Source organism: Acartia tonsa, chromosome 8, assembly GCF_053477335.1.
Source record: "Acartia tonsa isolate MP-2025a chromosome 8, ASM5347733v1, whole genome shotgun sequence".
In the NCBI taxonomy this organism is placed as follows: Eukaryota; Metazoa; Arthropoda; class Copepoda; order Calanoida; family Acartiidae; genus Acartia; species Acartia tonsa.
This window is the reverse complement of record NC_137267.1, coordinates 35,922,895-35,950,021: the sequence shown is the minus strand read 5'-3', so window position 1 is coordinate 35,950,021 and position 27,127 is coordinate 35,922,895. Positions and strand designations below refer to the sequence as shown.

Sequence of the window (27,127 nt, the reverse complement as noted above, 5' to 3'; positions counted from 1 at the left end):
TCCTTAATGATAGGAATGTTGTCAAAAATTTTCAGCTCTCTATCTTTTATAGGAGCTGAGAAAATCACGTTTCCCCCAATTCATTAATTACGGACGGACGGACGGACGGACGGACAGACGGACGGACAGACGGACGGACAGACGGACAGACGGACGGACGGACATTGTGAATTATAGAGTAGCTTCGCTACTAAAAACACTGCATTATTTAGTTCAGTTAGCTTTTCTGTGAAAAATGCATGACAAAAAAATTCGGGATATTTTATAAGATCGGGGATATCCCTTTTTTCCGAGCTCTATAATAGCTATGTAAAAAACACAACTGTTAATTTTACATTTGAACAAGAACAATGGTATCCTTTCCAGTATGGCTTAAAAACCGATTAATATCCGCTGGATGCTGAATAAGAACCGGTTCTCAGCCATAATGAAAAATTATGTACATAATACGATGCTATATATAGCATCGTATTACAGACAATTTTACACTAATATTTAAATAAAAAATCTTAATTTTAATACCTGCTTTGTTAGCACAGGCATTCGGGCCCTCGGAGATAACAAAACTGGTTTTTAACCTTATAATTTTAAATTTTCATATCCGCTGAAAGCTGTCGATAATACGATGCGATAGGTACATTTTTGTCTGTAGCGAAGGATTTACTAACCACTGCGCTGGAACAAAATGGTTCTCTTTTAAAATCTCTCATAGGTCCTGGAAAAGTTTATTCTTTGGGAGGGCACCACCACCCTCCCAAAAGAAATCTCCATTAGAAAAATTAACCTTCCCTAAAAGATTAAATTGAAATGTTCGGTGATTGACTTTCCCTCACTCCTTACATGCCCCTTGTGATTATAGTAAAGGATGAAGGATAAACCATTCTCATAATTAGACATAAAAAAAGATTATTTTATTAACCGTATTTATGGTATGGGATGTATTACTGACAATAAATAATATGAAAAGTAAGTGATTGAGTGGCTTTACTCATTGTATAAATTCATATAGGCCTAGACCTAACTCAAGTTTATGAAAACCCGACGTACTCTATAGCATATACTATCATACTGGCAGTGTTACACCCCTTGCTCACAATGCATTTAAAACATTCATTTTTCCTTCACATTTTCATCAAAACATAGATTTAATTGTTAATGTTGTCAGGAATATCTTTCAGACTCTAATTCAAAGGCTTTGGATTTTACAAATTAGGTAAATTATTGACATTTTACGCACAAAATATGGATTTTAAACCCCCTAGAAGTTATTAGGGAGGTAAAATGTTTTAGCGCATCATGTGCCATTTTACATCACAAAACCTGAATTACCGCCCCCCCCCCCCCCCCCACCTTAATTTAGATTTTGTAGACAAAAATATAAAGCTTGGATGTCATTGCGTCCAATAATAATCACTTTTATTGGCATATAGCAGAATAGAGATACAGACACAAACACTTATAGAGTAGCTTAGCTAATAAATATATTTATGAAAAATGTAGACATTTTTATGATAAAAATATAACAAATTTGCGACGAGCTTATAAATATCAAATTTTCCCTGAGGAAATATTATTTTATCTCAACTTCCCCTTTTGTTTTATCCAGCGCACATATCCCCTTTTCCACCACCAAACAACCATTCCCTGTCTATTCCTTTTCTTCGCCTCTTTATCTTATGAAACTTGCAATACTTAACAAATTTGAGTAACCAAATATCAACGCAGTTGTTTTCTGAACTTAGACCATTTTAGATAATCAAGTGAACCCTTTGATTTGACTTTTTTTTTATCTTCTACAGTTATTTAAAGCAGTAAAGTTGTTAACAAGTTCCATAATGAATAAAAAATACTTCTTACTCTTTTTTAAAGAAACTATTTCGTCATACTAAAAACTATCTTATAAAAATTAAAATAAATTTAAGACCTAAAATTAAACTTCTAAAATTTAATATGTATTTTATTTTTCTTAATAATTATTTAGGGTGTTAAAAAACTTTTATCAGTGCAGTTACTTTGTTATTCGAAATTTCCGTCCATCTAGTAGAATCGGAATTGGTGATATGTGAATTTCTCAGCTGTTGTTCACGATAGATGGCTTATTTCTGTGTAGATTACCTGTGCTAATGAGCATCCAGTATAATTTACTTGGTCCGTCGGTCATTAAGTTAAAAGTTTTGTGATAAATTTGTGGAACAGTTTTAATGATTCATATGTTATCATTTAGATTTGAATGAATCTGCCTTCTCAAAATATTAAAAATGGCGTCCAAATCTTCATTCCGCTCCTATGTAAGGGAAAATATAAGTGATGATGATCACTTGCTACCAAGTGCTCCCTATGATGAGGAAATAGATGACACTCAAGATAACCATGTTGATGAAATTGAAACAGACAACCTTAACATTCCTGATTCAGTACAAACAGCCTCAAATGAATTAGAAAATTCAAGTGCTGAAGAACATCATGAAGTACTTACATTGCCAGTAAGGTAAGTCAATAATAATTAACAAGTCTATTTAAAACTAACAAAAAGGGGATTCAAATTACATTATTTGATATTGTTATGGCAAGTAATACATTTATGAAAACAGTTAGGTGACTTATTTTGTGATATTTAGAACAGACGATATGCATCCTGAAACAGAAACTGAAGTAAATCAAAATAATTCAGTTGATGAAACACCTAAAAGTAAAGGTAAGTTTTATTCAAGTAACTTTGCTAGCTCAAGGTAGCATAGGTTGATAGTGGCACGGGCTAAAGGAGGGTCAATCCAAATTTGGAAGCTGTAGCTGAGAGTGGTTTAAGGCCAAGTGACTTAGGCCAAGTAAGGCTTAATGAAGTTGTAGCTTCTAGCTTTGGTGAATTGGATTAAATACAAAAATTATGTGGGTAACAAGAAACTTCTGTAAGCTTTGTAGCTCACCTTGTTTCATTATTGTTAATTAGAATTATTAAATTTATTTACTTTTAAGTAACTAAAATTTCATTATCTATCCATATAATTTAGGATCATTATACCCAAGTTTGCTTGAGATGCAGTTAATGGAGTTTTCTCCTGATTTGTGTTCGAGCTTAAACTCTAGCGTAGAGAACAACCCAATCCCCCAAATATCATGTGATGAAAAAGTTCCTGATATTCATTATGGAAACATTGATACAACTGGTGAACCAACAAAATTGATTGCTGCTACCACTACAGATGACACTGATAATTGCCTAATCAGAAGTTCCACTGATGATTTATCTAATGATAATCTATGGGAAGATATCAAATCAGAATTAGAACAACATAAGGAAGAAATAAAACCAAGACTCTTACCTGATGTATCATGTAATACTAATATTGAGGAGATGTTTGATCAAATTTGGATATCTGAACCAATTCCTTCAATGGACCTTTCTGAGATTTATGTTCCACTAGACCCACCTCAGCCAACTGAACATACTGTACCAGATGATGTATATGAACCGGTAAAAACAATCTAAATATTTCTTTCTTTATTAATATAACAAAAAAATCTATTTGATTGTTTTGATAATTAATTAGCATTCTTAAGGCTATAGGTATCCATTACAGATAGAAAGAATTTGTTTTGATATTGTTTCCAGATTTATGTGATGCCTGATCCTCCCAAACCAAAAAGAGCGGCACCACCTCCACCAGTTCATGAAACAGACTACTCCAATCCTTTCGATCCAACCAGACTGGCTCCACCTCCCCCAGTTCTTGAAACAGGCTACTCTGACTACAGTAAATTATTAAAGGTAGTTTTGATTAATATTTGAAATTATTGTAAATTTTCATTTAGCAATGAATTAATTTTTAACCGGATAAAAATAAAAATAAATTAAAAGTTTAAATCTCCAATACAACAAATTAACCTATAAAATCCATGAAAAATTAATGTATTGATTAAAATAAGTAAATGATTTCGAGTTCATTATTAAAACTATTCTAATCACAATCAAATTTAGACCATTGGTGAAACTGATCCAGAAAATTCACTGAAAGCTCTGATAACTGCTCTTGCTGAAATGTATGGCTTTGATTTTGAATCAACTAACATGCTTCTTACTGCCAAAAAGTCTGAAGATATTCAGGAATGTATAAATAATAATCACTAGTTCAAAATAGGCATTAAAGGAAGCCTGCAAGAAATACCACGCTTTAACTGCTGAAAGACTGCCACAAGTAGACCCAATACCCCAAATTTGAAGCCTTCAGCTTCTATAACAAAAAAGTTCTAGGCATTTTAAAATGACATTTTATGTACAATGAAAATTTTGAAAGAATTGCAATGCTCATGTTGAAAACTTTAAAATTAAACTACGTGGCCTAGAAACAAAATTATAAGCTTATCTTTGTCATAAATTTAGGTTTCCAGTAACTAATTATATTTTTACAATAAAAATACCCATTTTTATAGTCAAAATCTTTTTAAAAAATTAAGTTTTACTTGCGTTGTACCGAATGTACTGTAGCCAATAAGAAGGCTGAATCAGCTTAACAACCAATCACAGCTAAGCTTGTATTAGTTTACCCCTTTGTTTCCGCTATGATTTTCGTTTAAAAATGCAATTTAAATCGAATTTTTAAAATAGATTTTGACTATGAAATGTGGTGTTTTTATTGTAAAAATGTAATCAGTTACAGGCAATCTAAGTTTCTGACAAAGATAAGGTTATAATTTTGTGTCTAGGCGACGTAATTTAATATTGTTTTTTCTTTTATGAGCATTGGAAATCTTTCAAAAATTTCATTGTACATAAAATGCTATTTTGAAATGCCTAGAACTTTTTTGTTATTGAAGCTGAAGGCTTTAATTTTGGGGTATTGGGTCTTCTTGTGGCAGTCTTTCAGCTGTTAAAGCGTGTTATTTCTTGCAGGCGTCCTTTAATTCCACCTTTAGTAAAAATCCTTATATAAAAAAATGGAGTCTGTAAGAGCTACACCACCTATACAAGAGAAATTGCCCCTAGAAAATAGTTACATCCCACCTTCTAAATACCTTTTTTATGTTTAGAAACAAAGTTAAACATTTTCTTCTTTTTTTTGGGGGGGGGGGGGTTGACTCCCGCCCCCACCCCCCCCCTTACCTCAACTGCCCCTAGAAGCCTCTTATTTCGTTACCGCAAGTATATTAAACAATACTAAATTGAAACAAAAAAAAATTATGCATATTTACAGGCTGTAATTCCAGGAAAAAGAATCCAGAAATTAACAATAAGACAAGCTGTTGGGAAGGTATTAAATGAATAAGCAACCATTCTTCTGATCAAATAAATTTTATCAATATTTTTAATATTTTTCCACAAATTCATGTAATAATTAATCTTAATATTGTTTTTTTAAAGGCATTTATGAATATAAGCAGCATGGCAAACCTTTTTGGTCTTGGAACAATTTTTTCTGAACTAACCATAGTTGCTCAGGTAATACATTTTTTTGTATAGATGATTCACAAATTTTCTTTCTGTATAATTTACTTTTGAATACAAACCAAAGGTTTAGCCAATTCAACCTGTTTTGCCAAAGATTTTGAATTTTAAGTAATATAGTTCACAAAAAAGATAAAGTTCTGAATCATTTGTAATTCAGTCTTATTAATTAACATATTCAGGGCTTTGCCGTGGTAGCTGTGATATTGGATCCAGGCATTGATGAGATTGAGGGTATCATTAGCAAGAGCATGAACAAACTTCACAGTATCCTTCAGGTAACATTTTATCTTTATGTTAACTGATAATAACATTTAATATAAGTTGGTCAGATTAAATTGTTTAAAATATCTGTTAAGGAGCATAATGATGCTATGGTGAGCTTCAATGAGGAACAGAGAGAGGATAAATTTAAACAGAAGTTTGATTTGATTCATCACAGGTTCAATTCTTTTATATACCTCCTAAGTAATGACTATTTTATATTTTGCTTATTTACAAAATTTGTTTGACGAAGATCAAACTTTTGATGTCATATTCTCCATCTCTTTTTTAGGGGTTTTCTTTCCCACTTCTCCTCTCATCTTCCTCATTTTATTACGTCACAGGAATCAAAAGTGACACAAAAGTAATGCAGTTTTGTCAATTTCTTTCTTTTACAGGTTTAGATTAATGATTCAAGAGCATAATGTCATTGACACCTGGGCTAAGAACTTTGGTGATATGTCCTATTTTCAAGATCAACTTCTAGCCTTCAAAGAGAAACATGTCAGGAATATTTAGTTGACAAAAAAATTAAACAAGTGTACAAGAGCAAGTGATGCTTGAAACTTTCCAGTAGTGAATCTAAACATATTTTTTGCATTTATTTTAAGCAATAGACATATTATAATTATCCGGAAAAAGTTAATATTCACCATGTTTTTCTAATGAAACTTATCTGAGACAGTTTTGCATTAATCATAAAGTAACTATCCAACCAGATTACTTAAAATATGTATTTGTCAAGTAATTATTAGTCTAATCAGAAACTACTTACAATGGACTCTGGAGAACAAATGTACAGAAAGTATGATTCCCTTTTATGAGACAAGCAATTATATCTTTACTGCAAGATCACAGGCTTTCCTTATCATGGCTATGTATGCAAGGTAAAGTTTTTTTCTCCATTTAATGCTCTGGTACGTTAGATTTGTCATCTTTTTTTATTGAAAACGAAGGCATAGTGAAATCATTACTACATAGTTTACATGTTTTTCTTATAATAAAAATCGTCATCAAAGGCAAATTGCAAGTCAAAACATTAAAAAATTTGGACTGAAATAGAGACATTTACAATTTGCAATGTCAGCTTGAATCCTTAGAGGGCTCTACATTGACAACTCTGACAACATTTCTAAAGTGTATCTCTGCTTTCTAGGCCTGATTTAAGAGTTTGATGAAATCAACAGCTATGTCGCTTATTTTAATGATTAATTAAGAACCCTGACAGATATATTTTTATTTATTACATCCCTGAGAAGAAATCTGACACCAATAAAGAAGTTTAAAATTGCTCTTATGGAATTACTATTCACTGGGCAAAATTTCTGTAACAGGCTGGAAGAGGAATCTGGGTGGAAGAATTGATTATAGAGGCACTAGAATTTTTGAAAGAATATACATTATACAAGGCGAGAAACAGTATACCTGTTATAATATTATTATTGATTTCATACAACTTATATGTTTCTGATCTTAGGTACAGGCCTGGTCTAGACAAAAGGGAAAAATGGATTGAAACTCATGTCCAGGAAATAATTGAAATCAATTGTATCCTTTAAGTTCCAAGAAATCAGTACAACATTCTTTACCAAAATATTTGACTGTTTTGGGTATTTTTCTTCAAATTTTTAATTCAATTATCAACCACAGGGTTTTCATGATGATCTAGAAATTCTACAACAAGTGATAAATGATATATTTCCCCTGTTTTCTCCAGTTCAAGCTATGGAACAAGATATGAGGGACAAATTAAGACTAGGTATGATTATTATGAAATTAGAAGTTATGATGGTGTTAAAATGTTTAATTTAAATTATAACTTCAAAAGTCTAAATAAATAGCTTATTAAACAATTTTATTGTTCTTACCAAGTCTGATAGATTAAAATTATAGAGAGCTGAAATTTATTGATAAATGAATTTACTATTTTATTGGATGTTATTTTATCACATCAGAACTTTTGTTTATTAATTTTATATTTTAGTTTATATACCTGACATAAAAGAGACACCTAGTGTGTACAAAATAACCTCAACCCAGGAAAAACTGGAGGGTGTTCCAAAACTCAAGAGATTTAAATCTAAGCAGGTACATTCTAAGTCTAGTTTGAATTTATCTTTTTTTGATGATTTTGAAATAAGGGACCTGTCAATAAAAAATAATCTGATAGATCTTTTCATTTAAATGTTAGGTTAAAGCTGTAAGAGTTTTGGACAACTACCTTAGGCCATTTTAAATTGATTGTTGCAATTTTTCTTAATAGAACTTTTTATAAAACTGGGCCTATTGACGCATCAGTTAAATGACTAAACAATAACTGAATTGGTTTAGCACCAATGTCAACCCTCCATCCCTGATGAAGTTAATAATAATAATTACCTAGTTGATGATTATATTTTTAGGATTACACAATCTACTTTGAGAACAAGGCCGCCTATGTGAGCAGCAAGGAGAAACCTGTGTGGGCTAAATTTGTCAAGGGTGATAGTGGTCAATCTTGTACAAGATTATTTCACAGGTAAGTTATAATTTCAATTAATAATAAGACATGCACATATTTTCTAAATCACAGGAATTGATACTACTGATTTATATCTTGAATTTAAATTTTTAATTCTTTAGATCTTGAAGCCTCAAATGTTGACTTGCATTCTAAATCAATATGTTAGATGCAGTATTACATTCATTTACATGTTTTAGTTTTTTTAAATATAGAATCTTAGGGTTAAAAAAGAATTTTTTCAAGAGGAACAAGGTTTAAGGGTGAAGATCCTCATCCCTCGGAGTAAAAAGTATATCTTTTTAGTAAAAGACTACAAAGATTTAAAGGGATAAGACAATGGCCGATAATTGATTTACCCTTATTTAGATTGCAATTAGTGGTTGAAATGTTTTGACATTCAACTGAATAAACCAACCAATCGCAATCCAAAAAAAGTTTCCAAAGCTTTTGAGCCAATGAATAAGAAAACGTTATTGTAAAACTTTGGAGACTATTGTAATAATCAGCCCAATATCCTCTTACTCCCTAGCAAGAATTGCTTATCTTATGTCTATTATATTAAATTGATACCTTAATGCAGTGAGAAGTGTGCAGATGGACCATACAAAATAAATGGTGCCAGCGGTCTGATTGGCAGAGGATATCAAACCTTCAAACCAGGTAAGAATAGAATATTGTATTATAGAGAGCTTTCCGCGGTAATTAAAATGAAAAATACAAGTTTAAAACCCTCTGGGCTAACCAAATTGGTATTAAATTTATGATTTTTAAAAATATTCATGGAAAATTATTTCTAATATAAGGCTATTTATATTTTTCAGTACAGCTGATAAACGGTTCTAATCCTGCGGATATCAATCGTTTCCAAAACCATACTGGAAATTAGTTTTAGCTATAAAATGTTATTTTTTTGTTTATTTGGCTGGAAAATGTATTTCACTTTTACCCTTATGTAAAGCTCATAATGTCATTATTTAATTCTTTTATAAAAGGAAATAAAGTGGGACTGTATAGCAAATTAATAGATTAGGCTATTTGGTAGTAATAAAACCTAAAAATAAGTCTTATTAGAAAAAAATGCCAAATTTAATTGTATTTAAAATAAACCAAGAATATTTGTAATTGTCTTCAGATTAAACTTTCTGTGTAACAACAGTTTTTAGTAGCGAAGCTACTCTATAATTCACTTTGTCCGTCCGTCCGTCAGTCCGTCAGTCCGTCAGTCCGTAACGCTATGGGGGAAATGGGATTTACTCAGCTCCTATAAAAGATAGAATGCTGAAATTTTTTGACAACATTCCCATCATAAAGGAGCACAATTAAGTATAAAACATCGTTGGCGATAGGACTGCTTTTTAGCAGGTTTTAGGCTATTTTTGTATTTTTCACATTTTTCTCAATATCTTCTGTGTTTATGGTGCGATTTTCAAAATTTTTTCAGTTATAGGTATCTAAATTAAATTTTCAGTCCTATAAAGAAAACAACTATGACGGTCGGACTGCCTTTAAGCAGGTTTTAGGCTATTTTTGTATTTTTCTCATTTTTCTCCATATCTTTGGTGTTTATGGTCCGATTTCCAAAATTTTTAGTTATAGATATCAAAATTAAATTTCCTGTCCTTTTAAGAAAACAACTATGACGGTCAGACTGTCTTTCAGCAGGTTTTAGGCTATTTTTTATATTTTTCACATTTTTCTCCATATCTTTAGTGTTTATGGTACGATTTCCAAAATTTTTTCAGTTATACATATCAAAATTAAATTTCCTGTTGTTTAAAGAAAACAACCATGACGGTCAGGCTACCTTTTTGCAGGTTTTTGGCTATTTTTAAATTTTTCCACATCTTTGATCTATATAGTCCAATTTTACAAATTTTTTAAAGTTAAGGATTTAAAAATTAATTTTCAATTAATTATCAATATCAATATCAATTAATAATACACTTTAAATCTACTTGAACGTAATGCCATATATGATTTTATTTTTGTGCTTCGCTACTTATGGATGTTGTCATCCTTGTTTTTTTTTAAAGCAGGCAGTGAGTAATTAATTATATTGCTTTAAAAACGAGGCAAAATGATTTTTTGCACTTTTGATGCTGATATTCCCATTATTGGCTAGAGGCAAAGCCAAAGTGATATGAACATCAGATTTTTTTTATTTCTTAAAAAATTTAGATTTGTTATTTTAGATAAACATGTTTGGTTGGATATGTATCATGATAAAGAGAAGATAATCTATGTTGATCAAGAAGGGGATAAGACCATAGAAACGAAAATATTTGACAAGACATCTTTGACATGGAATACTCCCAGTTGGTATATCAGACCTGGGGTTTGAGATCAATTTGGCTTGATGTAGTTTGAATTTTTATTCTTGGTTTTTTACTCTTTTATCTTCTCTTTGTTAATTTGATGACATATCCATAAAAACAAATTTCACAAACTAACCACTCATGGAAGTTCTTAATTAATAGCTACAAATTTATTTCTTTTGATCCTTGCTTAATCCAACCTAACTTTATATAATCATTAAAAATCTATTTTATGAAAGAGTTTTTTTTGTCTATTTATTAATAGTGGAATTGCCTATGCTCATGAGCTAGTAGAGTCCACAAAAATTAGACAAAAGTAATATATGTATTAAAAACATATTTTAGATAAACATGTTTGGATGGAAATGTGTCATAATAAAGAGAAGATAATCTATGTAGAACAAGAAGGGGATAAGTTTATAGAAGCTAAAACATTTGACAAAGAACATTCGAAATGGAAAACTTATGAAGACCAGTTTAATCATATAGGAACTATGATAATTCATGATGGAAAGGATGAAGATATTGTTCTCCCTTTGTAATATAGAAAGAATGAAGATATTGTTCTCCCTTTGTATGATAGAAAAAATGCAGGTATTGTGCTGCCTTTGTATAATAGAAAGAATGAAGATATTGTGCTGCCTTTGTAACTTTGTGTGTTGTCACCAGGGGCCGTGATTCTGCAAGTTAATTCCATTTGAAATTCCTTATGCTTAATGTTTGCTTGTTTTGTTCTGTAACTAAAGGGGAGTGGGTAAGAAGGGAAGGGGGAAGGATTTGGGTTGTTGGGAAATTTTCACTTATAATTGTTTGTCAGAATCCTGGGCCCTTGTCCCTAGTTGTAAGTAACTAAGTTTGCAATATTTTTGTTTAAATTATTAACATTTGAATAAATAATTTCATTACAACTTTCATTATATTTTATATGTCAGTCAGGAAAATTTTATTTTATGTGAATATGTATGTTCGAAAAAAATTTGTCGATAAAATGACCACTTTTTACTAAAGCCACTTTTAGTTGACAAAAATCAATGACATCAATGCATATCGATTTGATGTCAATAGTTTTTACAGGGTAGAGAAAAACACGCGTTACCATGCACAGTTAGGTCTTCCAAACTAAGAATTTGATTACCGATTTACAGACTGACTCAGCTGACTTGCAGAAAAGCTTCGCTACGCAAAAATATTGAAAATCAAATTATCATTCCGATTTATTGTACATCATATTTCATACATTATTTATAGTAATACAGTGAGTAAATGTTAAATTAAGTTTTTTTTTGTGTTGGATTTTATGTTTAATTATTAAGTGTATTGTTACATTAATAAATACTTGAATATATTTTTGTTGAAGTTAAATATACGAACACTAAACCAAACCTTAAAACTAAAACCATATGTTTTTTTTAGTATGGCTAGCCATACTGAAAAATCATGTATCATATCGTATTATATCAAGTTTTCTACGAATATAATTGTATATTTTTATATCCGAGGAAAGCTGTTTATGATACGATGCGATAAATAACTATTATCATATTCCTCTAACTCTAGTTGAATGAATAATATTTTATCGGGGTGAATGGGTTTTTATCTCAGTATGACGATTCAATCATTTACTAAAGTTTATATTCGTTCTAGAATCTAGAAAATTAAAGTTTATGGTTCTAAGATTTGTTTGTGCTCCAATTCTTAAAAGTTTCATGTTTAAATTACAGCTCTGATTATTCCAAATATATTTTGATTTTAGAGAAAAGATAGGGATACATTTACATTAAAAATTAGGTATTCATATCTAATAAGAAAGATAAGTATACCAAATAAAAATGTGATTACATTTCAATAAAACTTTGGTTTTTAAAACGAATAAAAATTTTATTTTTTCTCCACTTTGTTTTCTTAGATTTTTCTTGCTTGTTCGGGTTTTACCTTAAAAAGATTTAATAATATGCTTTTGTCATCCTCTTATAAAAGTAAAAGAATAGCGGGGGCATGGGCTATATTTAACTCTACCCACAAGTGGGGACATGGTGTCGTCTTTCAATAGGGTCTTTGAGTATCAGCCAATACCGTTGGGAATATAAACACAGCAAAGACGCCACAAAAGAGAAACTGTAACAAAAGATCTTGCTAACCATTGGACCATTATGGCCAACCATTTTTTAGTTCTGGATAAGGTTTTCCATCTATTTTAAGGGAGAGAAATCGCACCAAGAAAAAAAATTAACATCCACAAAATTGCCTACAAATTTTGGATATTACATCCTATTATAGAGTAGCTCCGCTATTAGAGATTATTAGAGATACCAACCTCGTGAATGTTGCGTACGTCGACCTCAAAGTGTCCCTTCTCATGTGCATTTAAGACCTCTAGAACGGAAGAGCGGGCAGGATTAAACTTCTTGGTGTTCATCAGCTTAGAGTAACAGGGAGAGGTGGGGTCAAGCTTCGAGGTACTGAAATAGTAATGTTCTCAATAACTTAATACAATTTCCTGGCTAGTTAAAATTTAGGCTTCCCTTATTGGAAAGATATGGAGGAATATGTAACATTTTGGAAATCTTAGCTCCTAGGCCAGCCTTAGAAATTATCATATGATTTTGTCCAATAATTCTTTACAAAACCAAAATCTAGACTGAAAAGTTAAAATTTTATTCTCTACTAATAATATTGTCAAGAAAAGGGTTTAAACCTTCATTTAGAAACGAAGATACTCAAAATATGACAAAACGTCCAAAAATAGTAAACAGCCCATTACCACACTCAAACTTGAAAGCAACTCTTTCACCCCCCCCCCCCTAAAATGTTTGAAAACCTTCATTTTACCATCCTCAAAATACAAAGATTGGACGTTGCTTGATAATCATTAGGTCCAGGCCCAGAACAAAACTGGTATTAATATGAGCAATTTTATTTTGTTATGCATAGGTACAGGGTGTTTCAATAGAAACGTCTTTTTTAAAATCTTAATTATGCATAGAAAATAAAAGATATATAAAAAGTGCTTTATATATCTGGAAAACCTATTCTGGGACATTTATGTTTCAAATATTCAAAATGATTTTTTCAACAAATTATGCCTTAAAAACCGGTTTTTCAAAGTCCTTATTTTAAAAGATTTACAGATTTAAAGATTGTGGAAAAAATGCGCACGTTTTTAAAATTCAAATTGCGCGGCTTGTATTAATAGTATAAAAACGTTATGCATGCCGTTAGAATCGTCATAAACTTTAGTTTTTGGAAATATAAGTACTATTTTTGTGCTATTTGTAGTTTAGGAGCTACGTTGAAAAATGTGAGAAAAGTAGAAAAGTTTTAAGTAAGTTGGGACATTTTACCACATAGCTCCTATACTATACGTAGCACTGGAATGGTTTTTATATTAAACTGATACGTGATGGAAATGTACTTACTCAACTGCTCCGGCTCCACCGATCATATCATCCATTGTGGCATCAGAGTACAAATCCTGTGGACAGTTGTACTTCGGTACTTTCACCTTAAAGTACAAAACTAATCAAACTACTTTCAGTATGGCTTCAAAAACAATTAATATCCGCTTGATTAAAACCGGTTCTAAGCCATACTAAAAATCATGTATAGCATTGTATAAAGACAATTTGCAACGATTGTTAAAATAAAAAACATAGAATTAATAACAGTTTTGTTAGAACAATCCTTCGGTCCCTCAGTGCTAACAAAACTTATTGTAAGCGTACAATTTTTTATTTTAATATCCGCAGAAAGCTGCGACAAATACATATTCTCGAATATATTTATCTTTCAGTTTACGAAGCAAAATTAGAAGATTTTATTTTCAGCATTCATAAAAATGTAATTGAAGGTTGGATATTTTTTAATGAATAAAGAAATATTTTGAATTCATTTTAGGAATCTTAAAATTCTTCGGATTGCAATTTATAAAATATTCTGTTTTATTCTATTGAGATGTTTAAGAGGGATAAACAGCCCCCCCCCCTCCTTCGACGTCTCTGCCCCCTCCAAGTTTTTAAAGTAAATTTTATAAAAGGGATAGAGGAAGTTTTTGGTTTGTTGTTTATTACTACTGGTCAGGTTATGCCAATTTATATTGAGTGCTTGGTATCCCGCATGTTAAATTCCTGCAAGGGTTAGGTATTTGGGACGTCCAAGCTTTTTATTTTGAGGGGATAAAAGGAGGGGTTTGATGGGGGTAATGTAATAAATTAAAAATTAAAAATTTATAGGTGTAAAAAAAAGGGGTTTCAAGGATTGAGGGGGGGAAACACCCCTTCCTTTCCACCTTTGACGTCTGTGCCCCCTTCTAGTTTTTGAAATAATGGCTAAAAGGGGGGGGGGGGTGCAGTTTTTCGTTTATTCGTTTATTACTTTTAGTCAGGTTATCTTATGTTATATTGGGTACTGGGTAGTCCCGAAGGGAGAGGGCACCCCGAAAGAGTTAAGGCAAACCAGAAGGGCTAGTTATAATAAAATTACCTTGAATTTACCAATGGTGGTGAAGCTATGTGGTCCCAGTCTAGAACCAAGGCCTTGGCTGAAATTATAATTAATTGTTAAAATAAAAGAAGTCATTTTTTTGCATTTTTCCATAAAGTTGTGTGTTTAGTCAAATGCACTCATTAAGTCAAACTATTCTCAATAAGCGCAGCAGTAGCTCACAACTTTACAGAAAATAGACGACTAAAATAATCCCTTTATATTCTAAGCTTATCTAAGTAATCAATGTTATTAGAAACTAGCGGCTACGCCCATTAAAGCCTTAGAAGCGTATGGATGATTAAATAAATTGAGCATCTTTACCTCATTGCGTCTTGGTAATACTTCAATTTCTCTTCTTCGGACATCTTAAAAGTTTATTATTAAAAAATATTATCTTTATTATTGATATTTTGAATAAAAGGTGTCACATGATATATAATATTAAATGATTTAAAGTCTATCTCATAGGAGTTTTTGTTTTAAATCAGACAAATACCCAGTAAAGGAAGCGAAGCATTATACAACACAATGTATGGGTAATAAAAGTTAACCTGTCCTATTTCATGTTCTGATTTGATAGGGAAGCATTCCTGAAAAGTTTAAATCAAAATATATACCGATTTTAACAAAAAATATTTATCTATTAAAACTATCTATCTAGTCATAAATCTATCTCTTAAGTTATCTATCTATCAGTCTGTTTGTTTATCTATCTATCTATTTATTATCTATCTATCTGTCTGTATGTCTGTGTATCTGATTGTATGTATATGTTTATATCTGTATGTCTGTCCATTTGTCTGTCTATTTGTCTGTCTGTCTGTCTGTTTGTCTATCTCTCTGTCTTTCTATTTATCTCACTACCTGCATATTAGGTACAACAATTTCTCCACGCTCCACTTTGATCTTGAGAGTAGTGCCACCCTCTTTTCTAACTAACTCTACAAACTAAAACAACAATTATTATTCATTTGTAAGAAATATTTACAATAAAAAATCTTTATATATAAGTAACAGGATTTGTCTGTGTCTGTTTGTACTGATGAATCTCGTTAATCACTGAACCGATATGGTTCTGCTTTACACTGTAGCTTTTCATAGGTCTTGGAAAGGTTTAAAACTATTTTGGGGGAGGGTACCAATACCAAACCCCCCCCCCCCAACAAAAAAAATTCAACCCTGCACCACCTCAAGTGCCCCTAGTGGCCGCTAGTATATTATAAAGTAGCCAAACTAGAAGATAATTACACTATTTTGATAAACAATTTTAATCTAACTTTTTTAGGGTAGGAAAGGGCAGTGGTTATAATAATAAATTGTTATCTTCCTGACCCAAGCTAATAGAGTAGGTGTATACTTAAAAGTAGCTGTACCTCTTTATGGCTCATATCAATAACGCTGATATTATTGACTTCCAGGAACACATCGCGTTCTTTGAGTCCTGCCTCGCAGGCAGGGGTGCTCAGCCCCAACACCTAAATGAATAAATCCAAAATAATGAGGCTTGAGTATATTTTACTTTATAACGGACTGACTGATGGACAGGAAAAGTGAATTATAGAGTAGCTTTGCTACTAAAACGCGAATATTTACAAGGCCCAATACCTAAATAACTAAATTGGAAATAATGGTGGTGTGGTATTTATTTCTTTATAACAGACAGTCAAGGTGATTTATAGAGTAGCTTTGTTACTAAAAAGCGAACATTTACTGGCGTATTACCTAAATATGTAAATTAGAAATCATGGGGGTGGGGTATTTTCTTTCTTTACAACGGACTGGTTGACGGACAATCAGTGATTTATAGAGTAGCTTCGCTTCTAAAAGCTGATATTAAAAATACAAGAGATTTTGATTTTACAGAAAAAAATGTAAAAAATGTCCGTAAAAACAAGGATGACAACATCCATAAAAGCGAAGCACTGAAACGGTAGGACAAACGGACATTAACACTTGTATAGTGTCAGAACTGAAAAAACATAATATAAATTTATAAGAGTCAAAGCAAAAATGTAAGAAAATTTGTTGAAAAACTGCTTGATACAGGATAATGTTTATGGACATACTTACATTTTCAGGACTTGATTATAGAGTTGCATCTCTTTTTACATTATACTTTGTTGTCCTAGGAATCAATATACCAAAAATCAGATCAATCCGATGATTAGATCACATAAAAATATTTTGTTAAAAAAGTAAAAAAAATCAACATGTTTAAAATGAACGTACGGACATTTTGGTAATGATTATAGAGTTGCTACGATTTCTAAATCGTACCTTACTACTAAAGGAATCACCATGCAAAATTTGAAATCGATAGGACAATTCTAACATGCATAAATTATCTTAAAAAGCTATCCGTTACGGACGAACCGACCCTAATTATTGAAAAGCATCGCTTTTAAAAAATTAGCAAAGTATTTCCCATTCAAAAACGTTGCAACATAAATAATGTCTAAATGTTTGATACATGTTTCTTTTCAAAGCTATATGTATGGATAACTAGGACAAAATTTATCAAATGTAGCAAAGCTTTTAGAAACTATAATCTAAACATGAGCACATTTATTCAATTCTTTTATAAAAGTAGCAGGATGTGTATGTGTCTGACTGCTCGACTAATTCTCTTATATTCAATTAAGCACCCTTGATAAATAATCACCTCCCCCTACCAAAAAAATCTTTTTCACTTTCTTCTTAAACTAAAATAAAAGGTTTTTAGTTGATCAAATCCGCCCCCACCCCTTTACCCTTATTTAAAGGAGTCACTATAGACCCATAAAGTAGAAAATAGAATAAAAGAAAACAAATTATATTGAACAAACTTCAGTAAATATATTTTTTCTTAGAATGATTTCTTTTGAGTGTTGGTACCCTCCCTAAAAACGGTTAAAATCCTTCCAAGGACCTATTAAGAGCTATATTGTAAAGATCCCTCGGAATAGACACACAGACATCATGTAACTTTTATATAAGGATAAAAAGAGCAGTTAGCTAATATACAATTTATATAAAACATCATAACATCCATAAACTTCAAATTATTTTTAAAAACAAATTTGAACAAAAGAATGAAAATTGATTTTGAGGATCTACGATCTAAAAGTGATCAATAAACAATGTCTAGTCATTTTAGAAATTTACAAGAACGTAATTGTTCTTCAAGCTTTTAGAAATAAACTTTTTTCTGTTGTATACATACATGATGAATACCTTTAAGGGGAGGTTGATAACAATGTATGACCAGACAGTTGGCCCCAAGTTAATAATATTCCAAATATTACTGATAACCAAACCGTTATGTAGCACCGTTATTAGTTATTAAGCCGTTTGAATCAAAACAAATCTTTTAAATATGTCAATAAAATTCAGCGAATTCAACAAAAAAGTATTGACAAAAGACCTACTATAGAGAAGCTTTGCTACAAAAAAATGCGTTTAGAATGCCGTTGCTCTATCTAGACGGCGGAAAAATGTGTCTTTCTTTTTTGTAATAAGATTTTTCGGCTTAATTGAAATATTTCTTTCTTCAATTTTCTTAATTACAGCAAAACTTTCCTTTTTGAATAATGCCTCTAGGGGCTAATGGCATGGAAAATTTTCGTTTAAGCAATAAATTTTATATCTTTCATAAACTGTAAAATGCAAGTTTACTTAAATTTTCATCTTATAACTATGTAGAATATTTTAGATTCTTAGAATGCTAAGATTTTTGTCCATTAATTTAGATAACTTTTGTTTGTATTGTAATTATTTCCTTAAAAACTTTTAATTTAACATTTTTTGTTTATGTAAAAAGTACTATTTTTATAAACTAAGATTTTATTAAAATCTCAATAAGATCTCAATAACTACTGAACAGATTGAGTTCTTCTTTTTAAATAATCTTAAGATATGTCCTGGTATGATTTTAGTCTATTTCATTTATTGATTTACGACTTTGGACGGGTTTAGGCCAATTTCTGCCCTTTCTATACCTCTCTGTAATATCTCTAGATGCTAGGGACGCAGCCGCTAGTAATACATAAAGTACAACATCACTTAGAAGATGAAATATTATTTGAAAACTATTTGTACACTTAATTACTTATAGATATTTTAGAACATAGTTCATAAAGAATTTGTAATAGTTATTTACAGCTTCGTATTATAGATAGCTTACCGCGGATATTAAGATTGAAAACCAGTTTTGTTAACCCTGAGAGCTAAATGCCCGTGCTAACAAAGCTGGTATTATTGTTGAAATTTTTATTTTAGTATTTGTGGAAATTTGTCTGTAATTCGATGCTATACATATTTTTTCAGTATAGCTGAGAACCGGTTCTAATCTAGCGGATATTAAATGGTTTCGAAGCCATACTGGAAATTACTATTAAAGCAACTGTAGATAAACAAATCTTCCCCATATCTCTCTCTGTTTTGAAATACACATTTCTAAATGTGCTTTAAACGTTTGCTTTGCATCTGACAACCCCTGGCAATTGTTTGCCTAACAGGAAAAGTGATTTTTGCACATTTTTACATATTTTTTCTCAATGGATTCAGGGATAGTTAGATTCAAAATAATTTTTTTTCTCTTCTAAATTCTAAAAAACTATCCATCATACTTTTCTATCAAAAGTTCATTTTTTACTCCTTTTATTAAGATTGCAAATATGTCTAGGATTTTAAAGGAAGATTGTTATTAGTCCTTTGATGTACGTAGAAGGTTTCACAGCAAATAAAATCCGCAAAAAATATATAAAAATCTACCAATTGTCTTATCCCTATATCCCTGTTCTTTTATTTTTGCAGAACAAACTAAACTTGAATTGTTTGAGTACTTGCACAATAAAAAAATGTATAGAAAATCGCAGGGATATAAAGGAGGATTTAATCCTAAATGCATGAAAAATTTAGTTATGTTTTAAGCGTAGCTTTTTATAGTGCTTATAAAAGAATTACGTCATACATTACAAATGACCAATGATAGGCTAATACACAAGCTAATTTACCAATGTCAAGCCAGTATACTTTTAATTGGCCAATAGTTAGTAAGACGTTATTCTTATAGGCAATATAAAAAGCTTTGTTTTAGGCTATAGTTAGGTTTTAGGCCACTTTTACATAAGATGTGAGGGAGATAGACGGATCGAATAAGATCGGTAAAGATAGAAGGCGAAAAAGTGAACTAGAAGAAAACATTAGAATAAGATCAGGAAAGTGAAAAAAGAGAAAGAGAGAGTTATACAAGGAAATATAAAAGTACAGATGAAGAATGGCATACAGAGAAATATTACATTACCTATGGTTCCTTAATTATAGAGATGCTGTGCCTTTAATTATATGAAAGTGAAAATAAGCCAGAGAGAGAGAGAGAGAGAGAGATGGAGAGAGAGAGAGAGAGAAGAAAAAATAGAAAGAAAGAGAGAGAACTTAAAGGAAAGGGAAGAATAATAAGAAGATATAGTGTTGAAGTTTTGATGAGACTTGCAAAAAGTATTAAAAAGATAGACAGATAAAAGATAGTAATAGATGAGGCATACTAAAGTTAAATAGATGGATTTGTAAATAACGGAAGGATAGACTGATAGATACATCAATTTAATTCGAAAGATAGAAAGACAGATAATTCAATCAAAGATAGATTAATTATGAATAGATGGATAGATTTTGAGCCTTTTCTTCTTCATAAAACCGTATGTTTTTATGCGCTGGAAACTGTCATGTGTGACGTCATTAAAATACGTCTAAATCCATATTTTTTAGGGGTTTCTTTTCAACCTTCCCCTTTCATCCCTCCTTTTAAGAAATATTTTTATGACGTCACACATGACACTTTCCAGTGCTTAGTTTGCTTTTAAAGAATATAATTATCTTTCCTAGAAAATAGTGAAAGATAATTGCATTACTCCATCTACTTCAATCACAGCAACACTTTATGTCACATTGAGTCAAGATAAGCTCCCAGGGATCTAAAGGGATAAGACAATGGCCGACAAATTGATGTACATCCCCTATGATGATACACAAAATTATCACTTCTGTAGATTAAAATTAGTGATTAAAACGATTGAACCATAATCAACCAATCAAAATTCACTATAGTACCTAATGTTGTTAGGACAACGTATAAGAAAACGTTATTATAAATCTTTGGGGACTAGTTTAGGGCAATTTTTTTCTTCAAATTTTAATTGGTGGTTCAATCTAGTATTCTCCAATTCTATTTTTCAGATAATTTTGTTTATCATTATTGGGAATACATGAATTTATCATCCTCTGTATTGTCTCTATCAATACCCGAGAAAGTTTTGTTTCATGTTTAAATAGTTTCTATTTGTCATGTATTAAATGCTTTGTTAAATTCAAATTAACAAAAAGACAAGCATTTTAATTGATTGGGTTTCAGGGAGAAAAGAGTTAATATATGTATAAGGAAGAGATGTATAATCCATACAACTACCTCGATTAAGTGTTAGGGATCTTTTTCGTTTGATGCAAATTGTTTTCTACTCTTTTGTAGCGACTTGCCTGTGTAATTATTAAGGACGCTATTGGAAATATTCAAAGACCCTATTGAAAGTCGACACAGGGCCACAGGGTTGGAACATAGAGCTTTTTAACCCCTTCCCCATATATTGTTTTTTTCTCTAATGAGTAGTTAGCAAATTAAAATAACTTAAAACTAAAATATTTTTGCATGCTTTTTAAGCCAAAAACTGCATTTTTTCTTTCAACTTTTCTCAAACGATTAACCACTTTACTTATAAGGTTTGAATAATTTAAAATCCAATAAGTTAATCTTTTAAAACATGTTTTTAGTTTTGTTTATTTTTTAAATAGTATAGAAGGATAGATATATGAAAAATAAATGATAGACTTTAACATTATATTTGAAACCAAGAAATATTTTTTAACAATATCCTATATTTACCTTACTTTACTTATTTTTACTTTTTATGATGTAACATACAAAAAATCCTCCCAGGAAAAAAAATTGAAATCATAATTGATGAACTGATCAAATAATAAGTTAAAAGCATTAGATAATTTTTTAGGTAGGAGTTTTACGGGTATCGATAGCAGCTTTGATATAAACAAGAATGACAACATCCATGTATAAAAAAAGCACAAAAAAACAAGTTAATTATATACTGAGTACTCATTGGAATACGAAATCTTCATAAAAGATTTCAGTGGCCGAGAAAATGGCATTTCCCCAATACCTTTACGGACGGACGTGCAGAAAAACAGAATAAAACATGAAATTTAAGCCAAGCTAAACTTAGGTGGATGAGTGAAAAATATTTTGCCGAATGATAGGCCTGATATTTGCTGCTGTTAATGTAATTTTAAAAAGGTTGTTTTCTGATGCGGCTGCCGAGCCCTAATTTCCTATCTATCTTTAGATTGCTTTAATAATATATAAGAAACTAGCGGCTTCGCCCCTAGCCTCTAGGGGCTTTGCCCCAAGAGGTTTGATCAACCTAATTTTTAGTATTTTAGATTGAAAAAGAAAAAGTAAAAAAAAAATTTTTTTTGGGGGGGGGTTATTTTTCATTTTTTTTTGGGGGGGGGGGGGTTGGGGGTGTCCCAACCCCAAGAAAATAGCTTAAAACCATCACAGGACCAGTAGGTATAGAAGAGTAGAGCCCAATCGGTTCAGTGGTTACTGAGATCTTAAGCTTCAGACGGACAGACAGACGGACAGACGGACAGACAGACAGACAGACATCGTTCTACTTTGTATTATAGATATATGTTTGATATCATATAACAAAGGGTATTGAAAGATAGTATAAGAAAATAATAAATAATAAGAATTTCAAAGTACACAAACCCTTACATAATTCAAATTGATTAGAGAGTTATTTGAAATCAGGGCTCGGCAGTCACGGGTCAGCCGCAACCAAGCCTCAAATTTAAACCCGTTTAAATGCTTTAACATTTTTCAAAAATAGCGATTGCCATATTTGGGCCAGGTTAAGACTTCCAGCTGATTTTAAAATTGTAAAAGGTTGATTTTCCTGAGACTTACAGGCGACTGACTCACGGCTGCCGAGCCCTTTTCAAAACCTACCTTTTCAACCTTGAGGACCAAACTCTCGGCAACTCCGCCGACAACCCTAAAATATAAAAGTTCATGTGTGTCCTTTCTGTATGGTATTTTTATCAAGTAAAGCCCCCCAGGTGCCACCAAAACGGAAATTGACGCAGTAATCTTTCTTTCATCAGCGGAACAATGTCTATTTCATAATTCTAAACTTATGCTTAATTGTACCTGAATCCCCATGCCTGCTTGGGGTTGGATCTTTTCAGGGTTAGCTCCACAACCTAAAAAGTATTGTTTATAGGTAATATAAAGTATTTTTAGATTAGGTTCTACCTAGTATTTAAAAAAAATGCTAGCCGCTACGCCCCTAGAGGCCTCAAGGCGTGCTTTAGGTTGAGAGGGAACGGGGTTTGGGACAGTAACCCCCTATTTTCAATAAAAATATGGATCTAAGATTATTTTAAGACTGAAACTAAAAATGGTAAGTGGTTAGCGAGATTTTAAAGGATATACAAATAAACGACACTACTTGTATTATAGAATAAATTGAATGAATATGAGCAATTCTAGCTAGTATATAATTCAGATTTTAATATAAAAATCAATCAAAATGTTAAAATCTGTCAATATTTAGTTACACTTCACATACTATGTAGACTTTTTTTTCAGGGATTCAGATATAGGACAAAGGATGGTAAAAATTAAAAGAGGTGGTAGTTTCTTTCATTATGCCTAACACTTGCGGTGCCAAAACCCTGCTCATATATAGAAAAGAAAATGGCCGATAAATCAATAAACATACCCAATAATGATACATTAATTTACCCCTTCCTTAGATTCCATTAAGTGGTTTAAAATTTTGGACACTCAACTTAATAAAACAACCAATCAAGATTCAATAAAAGCCTTCAAAGTTGTTAAGCCAACGAATAAGAAAACTTTATAGTAAAATCTGTGGGGACTAGTGTAATAAACACGAAGGAAACGGTCTTTTTTTTCAGCCAGATGTCATATCCATTAAATCCCTGTTGGAAATATTCAAGGAATTTCAAAGAAACGCATTTTTCCGAATCATAGAGCTAGGAATTTAGATTACAGTTTTTGTACTTTATATGTTTTCAATATATACAATTATCCTTTCTCACAGTGCAAATGAAGGTGCTTTGACTTTTGTGTCAGAACCTAAATTGGGACATAGTGCATTTCATTAGCCTAGGTTAGGTAACTTCATTTCACTTTTCAATAAAATCTAAAATGCAGCGGTTTTTCAGAAAATTAAATTTGAAAATTTCAAGTTCAATTTTTACCCACTAGGAGTTACCGCATGATCATGACAAGAAAGGCAAAGATTATTTATTTAAAATTTTGAACAACTTTGCTTTTATAAAGTTCTTCAAAAACCACTCCTGAAGTGAGTTAATTAATGGTAATTTTTATCAATTGCTTTGCTAAGGTCACGAAAATTCAGCTTTAAATAAATCATATATAGAGAGGTTTTATGACTGACTTTTTAAAAGCAAGGTTGTTCAAAATTTTAAATAAATAATCTTTGCTTTTCTTGTCATGATTATGCGGTAACTCCTAGTGGGTGAAAATTGAACTTGAAATTTTTAAATCTAATTTTCTCAAAAACCGCTGCATTTTAGATTTTATTGAAAAGTGAAATGAAGTTACCTAACCTTGGGTAATGAAATGCACTATGTCCCAATTTAGGTTCTGACACAAAAGTCAAAGCACCTTCGAAGGCACTGTGTTCTTAAAGTAATTTGATGTTTTTCTGTTTGTATGTGTTATCTTAAATTTTAAGAATTTGGACCTGAAGAGTCTATGTTTAATATTTTAAAAAGAATTTAGATGATGTCTTATTTTGTAAAGCAACTGTATATGTGTGTGTCCAGTATGATCTCTTAAACGGCAAAATCTACAGATTTTCAATTTTCATAGAAGTTTGTTATTGGTCCAGGGTAGGTATAAATACCACATAGTAAGGGATAATTACTCAAATTTAGTTTTAATTTGTTCCCTAGCATTTAGGAGCTCTGTATTCGAAGGGGTAGGGAGGGAGAAGAAAAAAAGTCTGTAATTATCCCATGACTTAAGTCTAAAAATAACAAGGATGACAACATCCATAAAAGCGAAGCACTGAAACGGTAGGACAAACGGACATTAAAAACTTATATAGTGTCAGAACTAAATAATCAGAATATAAATGTATAAGAGTCGAAGCAAAATTGTAAGTAAATTTGTTGAAAAACTGCTTTATACAGAATAATGTTTATGGACATACTTACATTTTTAGGACTTGATTATAGAGTTGCTTCGCTTAAAACATTATACTTTGTTGTCCCAGGAATCACTATACCAAAAATCAGAACAATCGGATGATTAGATCACATAAAAATTTGTTGTTAAAAAAGTAAAAAAATCAACATGTTTAAAATGGACGTACGGACATTTTGGTAATGATTATAGAGTTGCTACGCTTTCTACATCGTACCTAAGTACTAAAAGAATCACCATGCAAAATTTGAAATCGATAGGACAAGTATAACATGCCTAAGTTAACGAAAAAAGATATCCGTGACGGACAGACGGACGGACCGACCCTAATTATAGAAAAGCTTCGCTTTTAAAAATAGCATAAAACCATCCCAGGACATATGTGAAGCTTCCATAATATGGAGAACTCAATCAGTTCAATCTTTAACTTCAGACAAAAAAAACCTTATTACTTTATAAAATGCTTCAAGAACTATTAAATTAACAAGGATGACAACATCCATAAGTAGCGAAGCACAAAAAATCGTAGATGGGAATACGTACAGGTAGATTTAAAAGGTTTTTACTAAAATCAAGAATAGATTTATTGGATAAAATAAATATGAAACCTTGTTTTATTTTGTATGATGACGATGGTCAAAGTAAATTATATTAAAGATGCTCATAACAATGGGAAAAATTATTTTGATACTGATATCCCATAAAAGTTTGAAAATTGGATCATAATAAACAAAGATCTTGGGAAATATGTAAAACATATAAAAATAGCCAAAAACCTGATAAAAGGCAGTCTGGCCGCCATGGTTGTTTTCTTATAACTACAAAAAATTTAATTTTTAAATCCTTAAAAACTTTAAAAATTTGGAAAATCGGACCATATGCACTGAAGATATGGAAAAAAAGTGTTAAATATATTTATAAATAGCCTAAAACCTGCCAAAAAGGCAGTCTGGCCGTCATGGTTATTTCCTTTAAAGACGGGAAATTTAATTTTGATATCTACAACTGAAAAAATTTTGAAAATCGGACTATAAACACTGAAGATATGGAGAAAAATGTTAAAAATATAAAAAAAACAGCATAAAACCTGCTGAAAAGGCAGTCTGGCCGTCATGGTTGTCTTCTTTAAAAGACGGGAAATTTAATTTTGATATCTATAACAGAAAAAATTTTGAAAATCGGACCATACACTGAAGATATGGAGAAAAATGTGAAAAATATAAAAAATAGCCTAAAACCTGCTAAAAAGGCAGTCTGGCCTTCATGATTGTTTCTTTAAACGACAGGAAATTTAATTTTGATATCTGTAACTGAAAAAATTTTGAAAATCGGACCATAAACACTGAAGATATGGAGAAAAATGTGAAAAATATAAAAATAGCCTAAAACCTGCTAAAAATCGGTCCGACCGCAAATGATGTTTTATAGTCAATTGTGCTCCTTAATAATGGGAATGTTGTCAAAAAATATCAGCATTCTATCTTTTATAGGAGCTGAGTAAATCCCATTTCCCCCATAGCGTTACGGACTGACTGACTGACTGACGGACGGACTGACTGACGGACGGACAAAGTGAATTATAGAGTAGCTTCGCTACTAAAAAGCTAACAGTCTTCAATTACAAACTGACGCTCAGACTCATATTTTTGAATGATTTGTCTTAGAATTACCTCAAGAACCATAACTAATAAATTTGATTCGTCTCAAAATCAAAATTAAAAAAATTTCACTGTAAGCCTTAAATTAAATTCCGTATATGTTAATGGTGTTTTCTAAACTGAGGTTATATGCGTCTTGTTTCAAAATAT

At 31.3% G+C, this 27,127-nt stretch overlaps 2 protein-coding genes across 2 annotated transcripts; one reads left to right on the top strand and one right to left on the bottom strand.

Moving 5' to 3' along the window:
• Positions 1–2,258: 2,258 nt before the first annotated feature.
• On the top strand, positions 2,259–12,410 carry LOC145326591 (uncharacterized). Its single transcript, XM_080169962.1, has 17 exons — positions 2,259–2,488; positions 2,619–2,695; positions 3,009–3,472; positions 3,611–3,766; positions 3,977–4,103; positions 5,191–5,246; positions 5,357–5,434; positions 5,623–5,718; positions 5,800–5,882; positions 6,103–6,213; positions 6,469–6,591; positions 7,182–7,234; positions 7,356–7,463; positions 7,689–7,792; positions 8,107–8,222; positions 8,788–8,867; positions 10,400–12,410. Exons 1-17 carry the CDS (start codon positions 2,259–2,261, stop codon positions 10,546–10,548), a joined length of 2,211 nt encoding a protein of 736 aa, XP_080026088.1. The 3' UTR covers positions 10,549–12,410.
• LOC145326821 (PDZ and LIM domain protein Zasp-like) lies at positions 11,724–27,127 on the bottom strand. The gene is made up of 11 exons (XM_080170249.1): positions 26,990–27,127; positions 23,268–23,320; positions 23,067–23,112; positions 16,378–16,479; positions 15,869–15,952; positions 15,556–15,594; positions 15,326–15,369; positions 15,002–15,059; positions 13,939–14,024; positions 12,837–12,981; positions 11,724–12,454 (listed from the first exon to the last, which is right to left on the bottom strand). Exons 1-11 carry the CDS (start codon positions 26,999–27,001, stop codon positions 12,425–12,427), a joined length of 699 nt encoding a protein of 232 aa, XP_080026375.1. The 5' UTR covers positions 27,002–27,127; the 3' UTR covers positions 11,724–12,424.

What these genes read in the sequence shown, in the direction of transcription:
- LOC145326591 (XM_080169962.1), top strand. Translation starts at nt 2,259, where the DNA reads ATGGCGTCCAAATCTTCATTCCGCTCCTATGTAAGGGAAAATATAAGT. An exon ending in TTCAAAGAGAAACATGTCAG is followed by an intron (nt 6,214 to 6,468) that starts GAATATTTAGTT and finishes TAGTCTAATCAG; the next exon opens with AAACTACTTACAATGGACTC. An exon ending in GATTGAAACTCATGTCCAGG is followed by an intron (nt 7,235 to 7,355) that starts AAATAATTGAAA and finishes ATCAACCACAGG; the next exon opens with GTTTTCATGATGATCTAGAA.
- LOC145326821 (XM_080170249.1), bottom strand. An exon ending in TTGATATGAGCCATAAAGAG is followed by an intron (nt 15,953 to 16,377) that starts GTACAGCTACTT and finishes TTGTTGTTTTAG; the next exon opens with TTTGTAGAGTTAGTTAGAAA. An exon ending in TATTACCAAGACGCAATGAG is followed by an intron (nt 15,060 to 15,325) that starts GTAAAGATGCTC and finishes TTATAATTTCAG; the next exon opens with CCAAGGCCTTGGTTCTAGAC.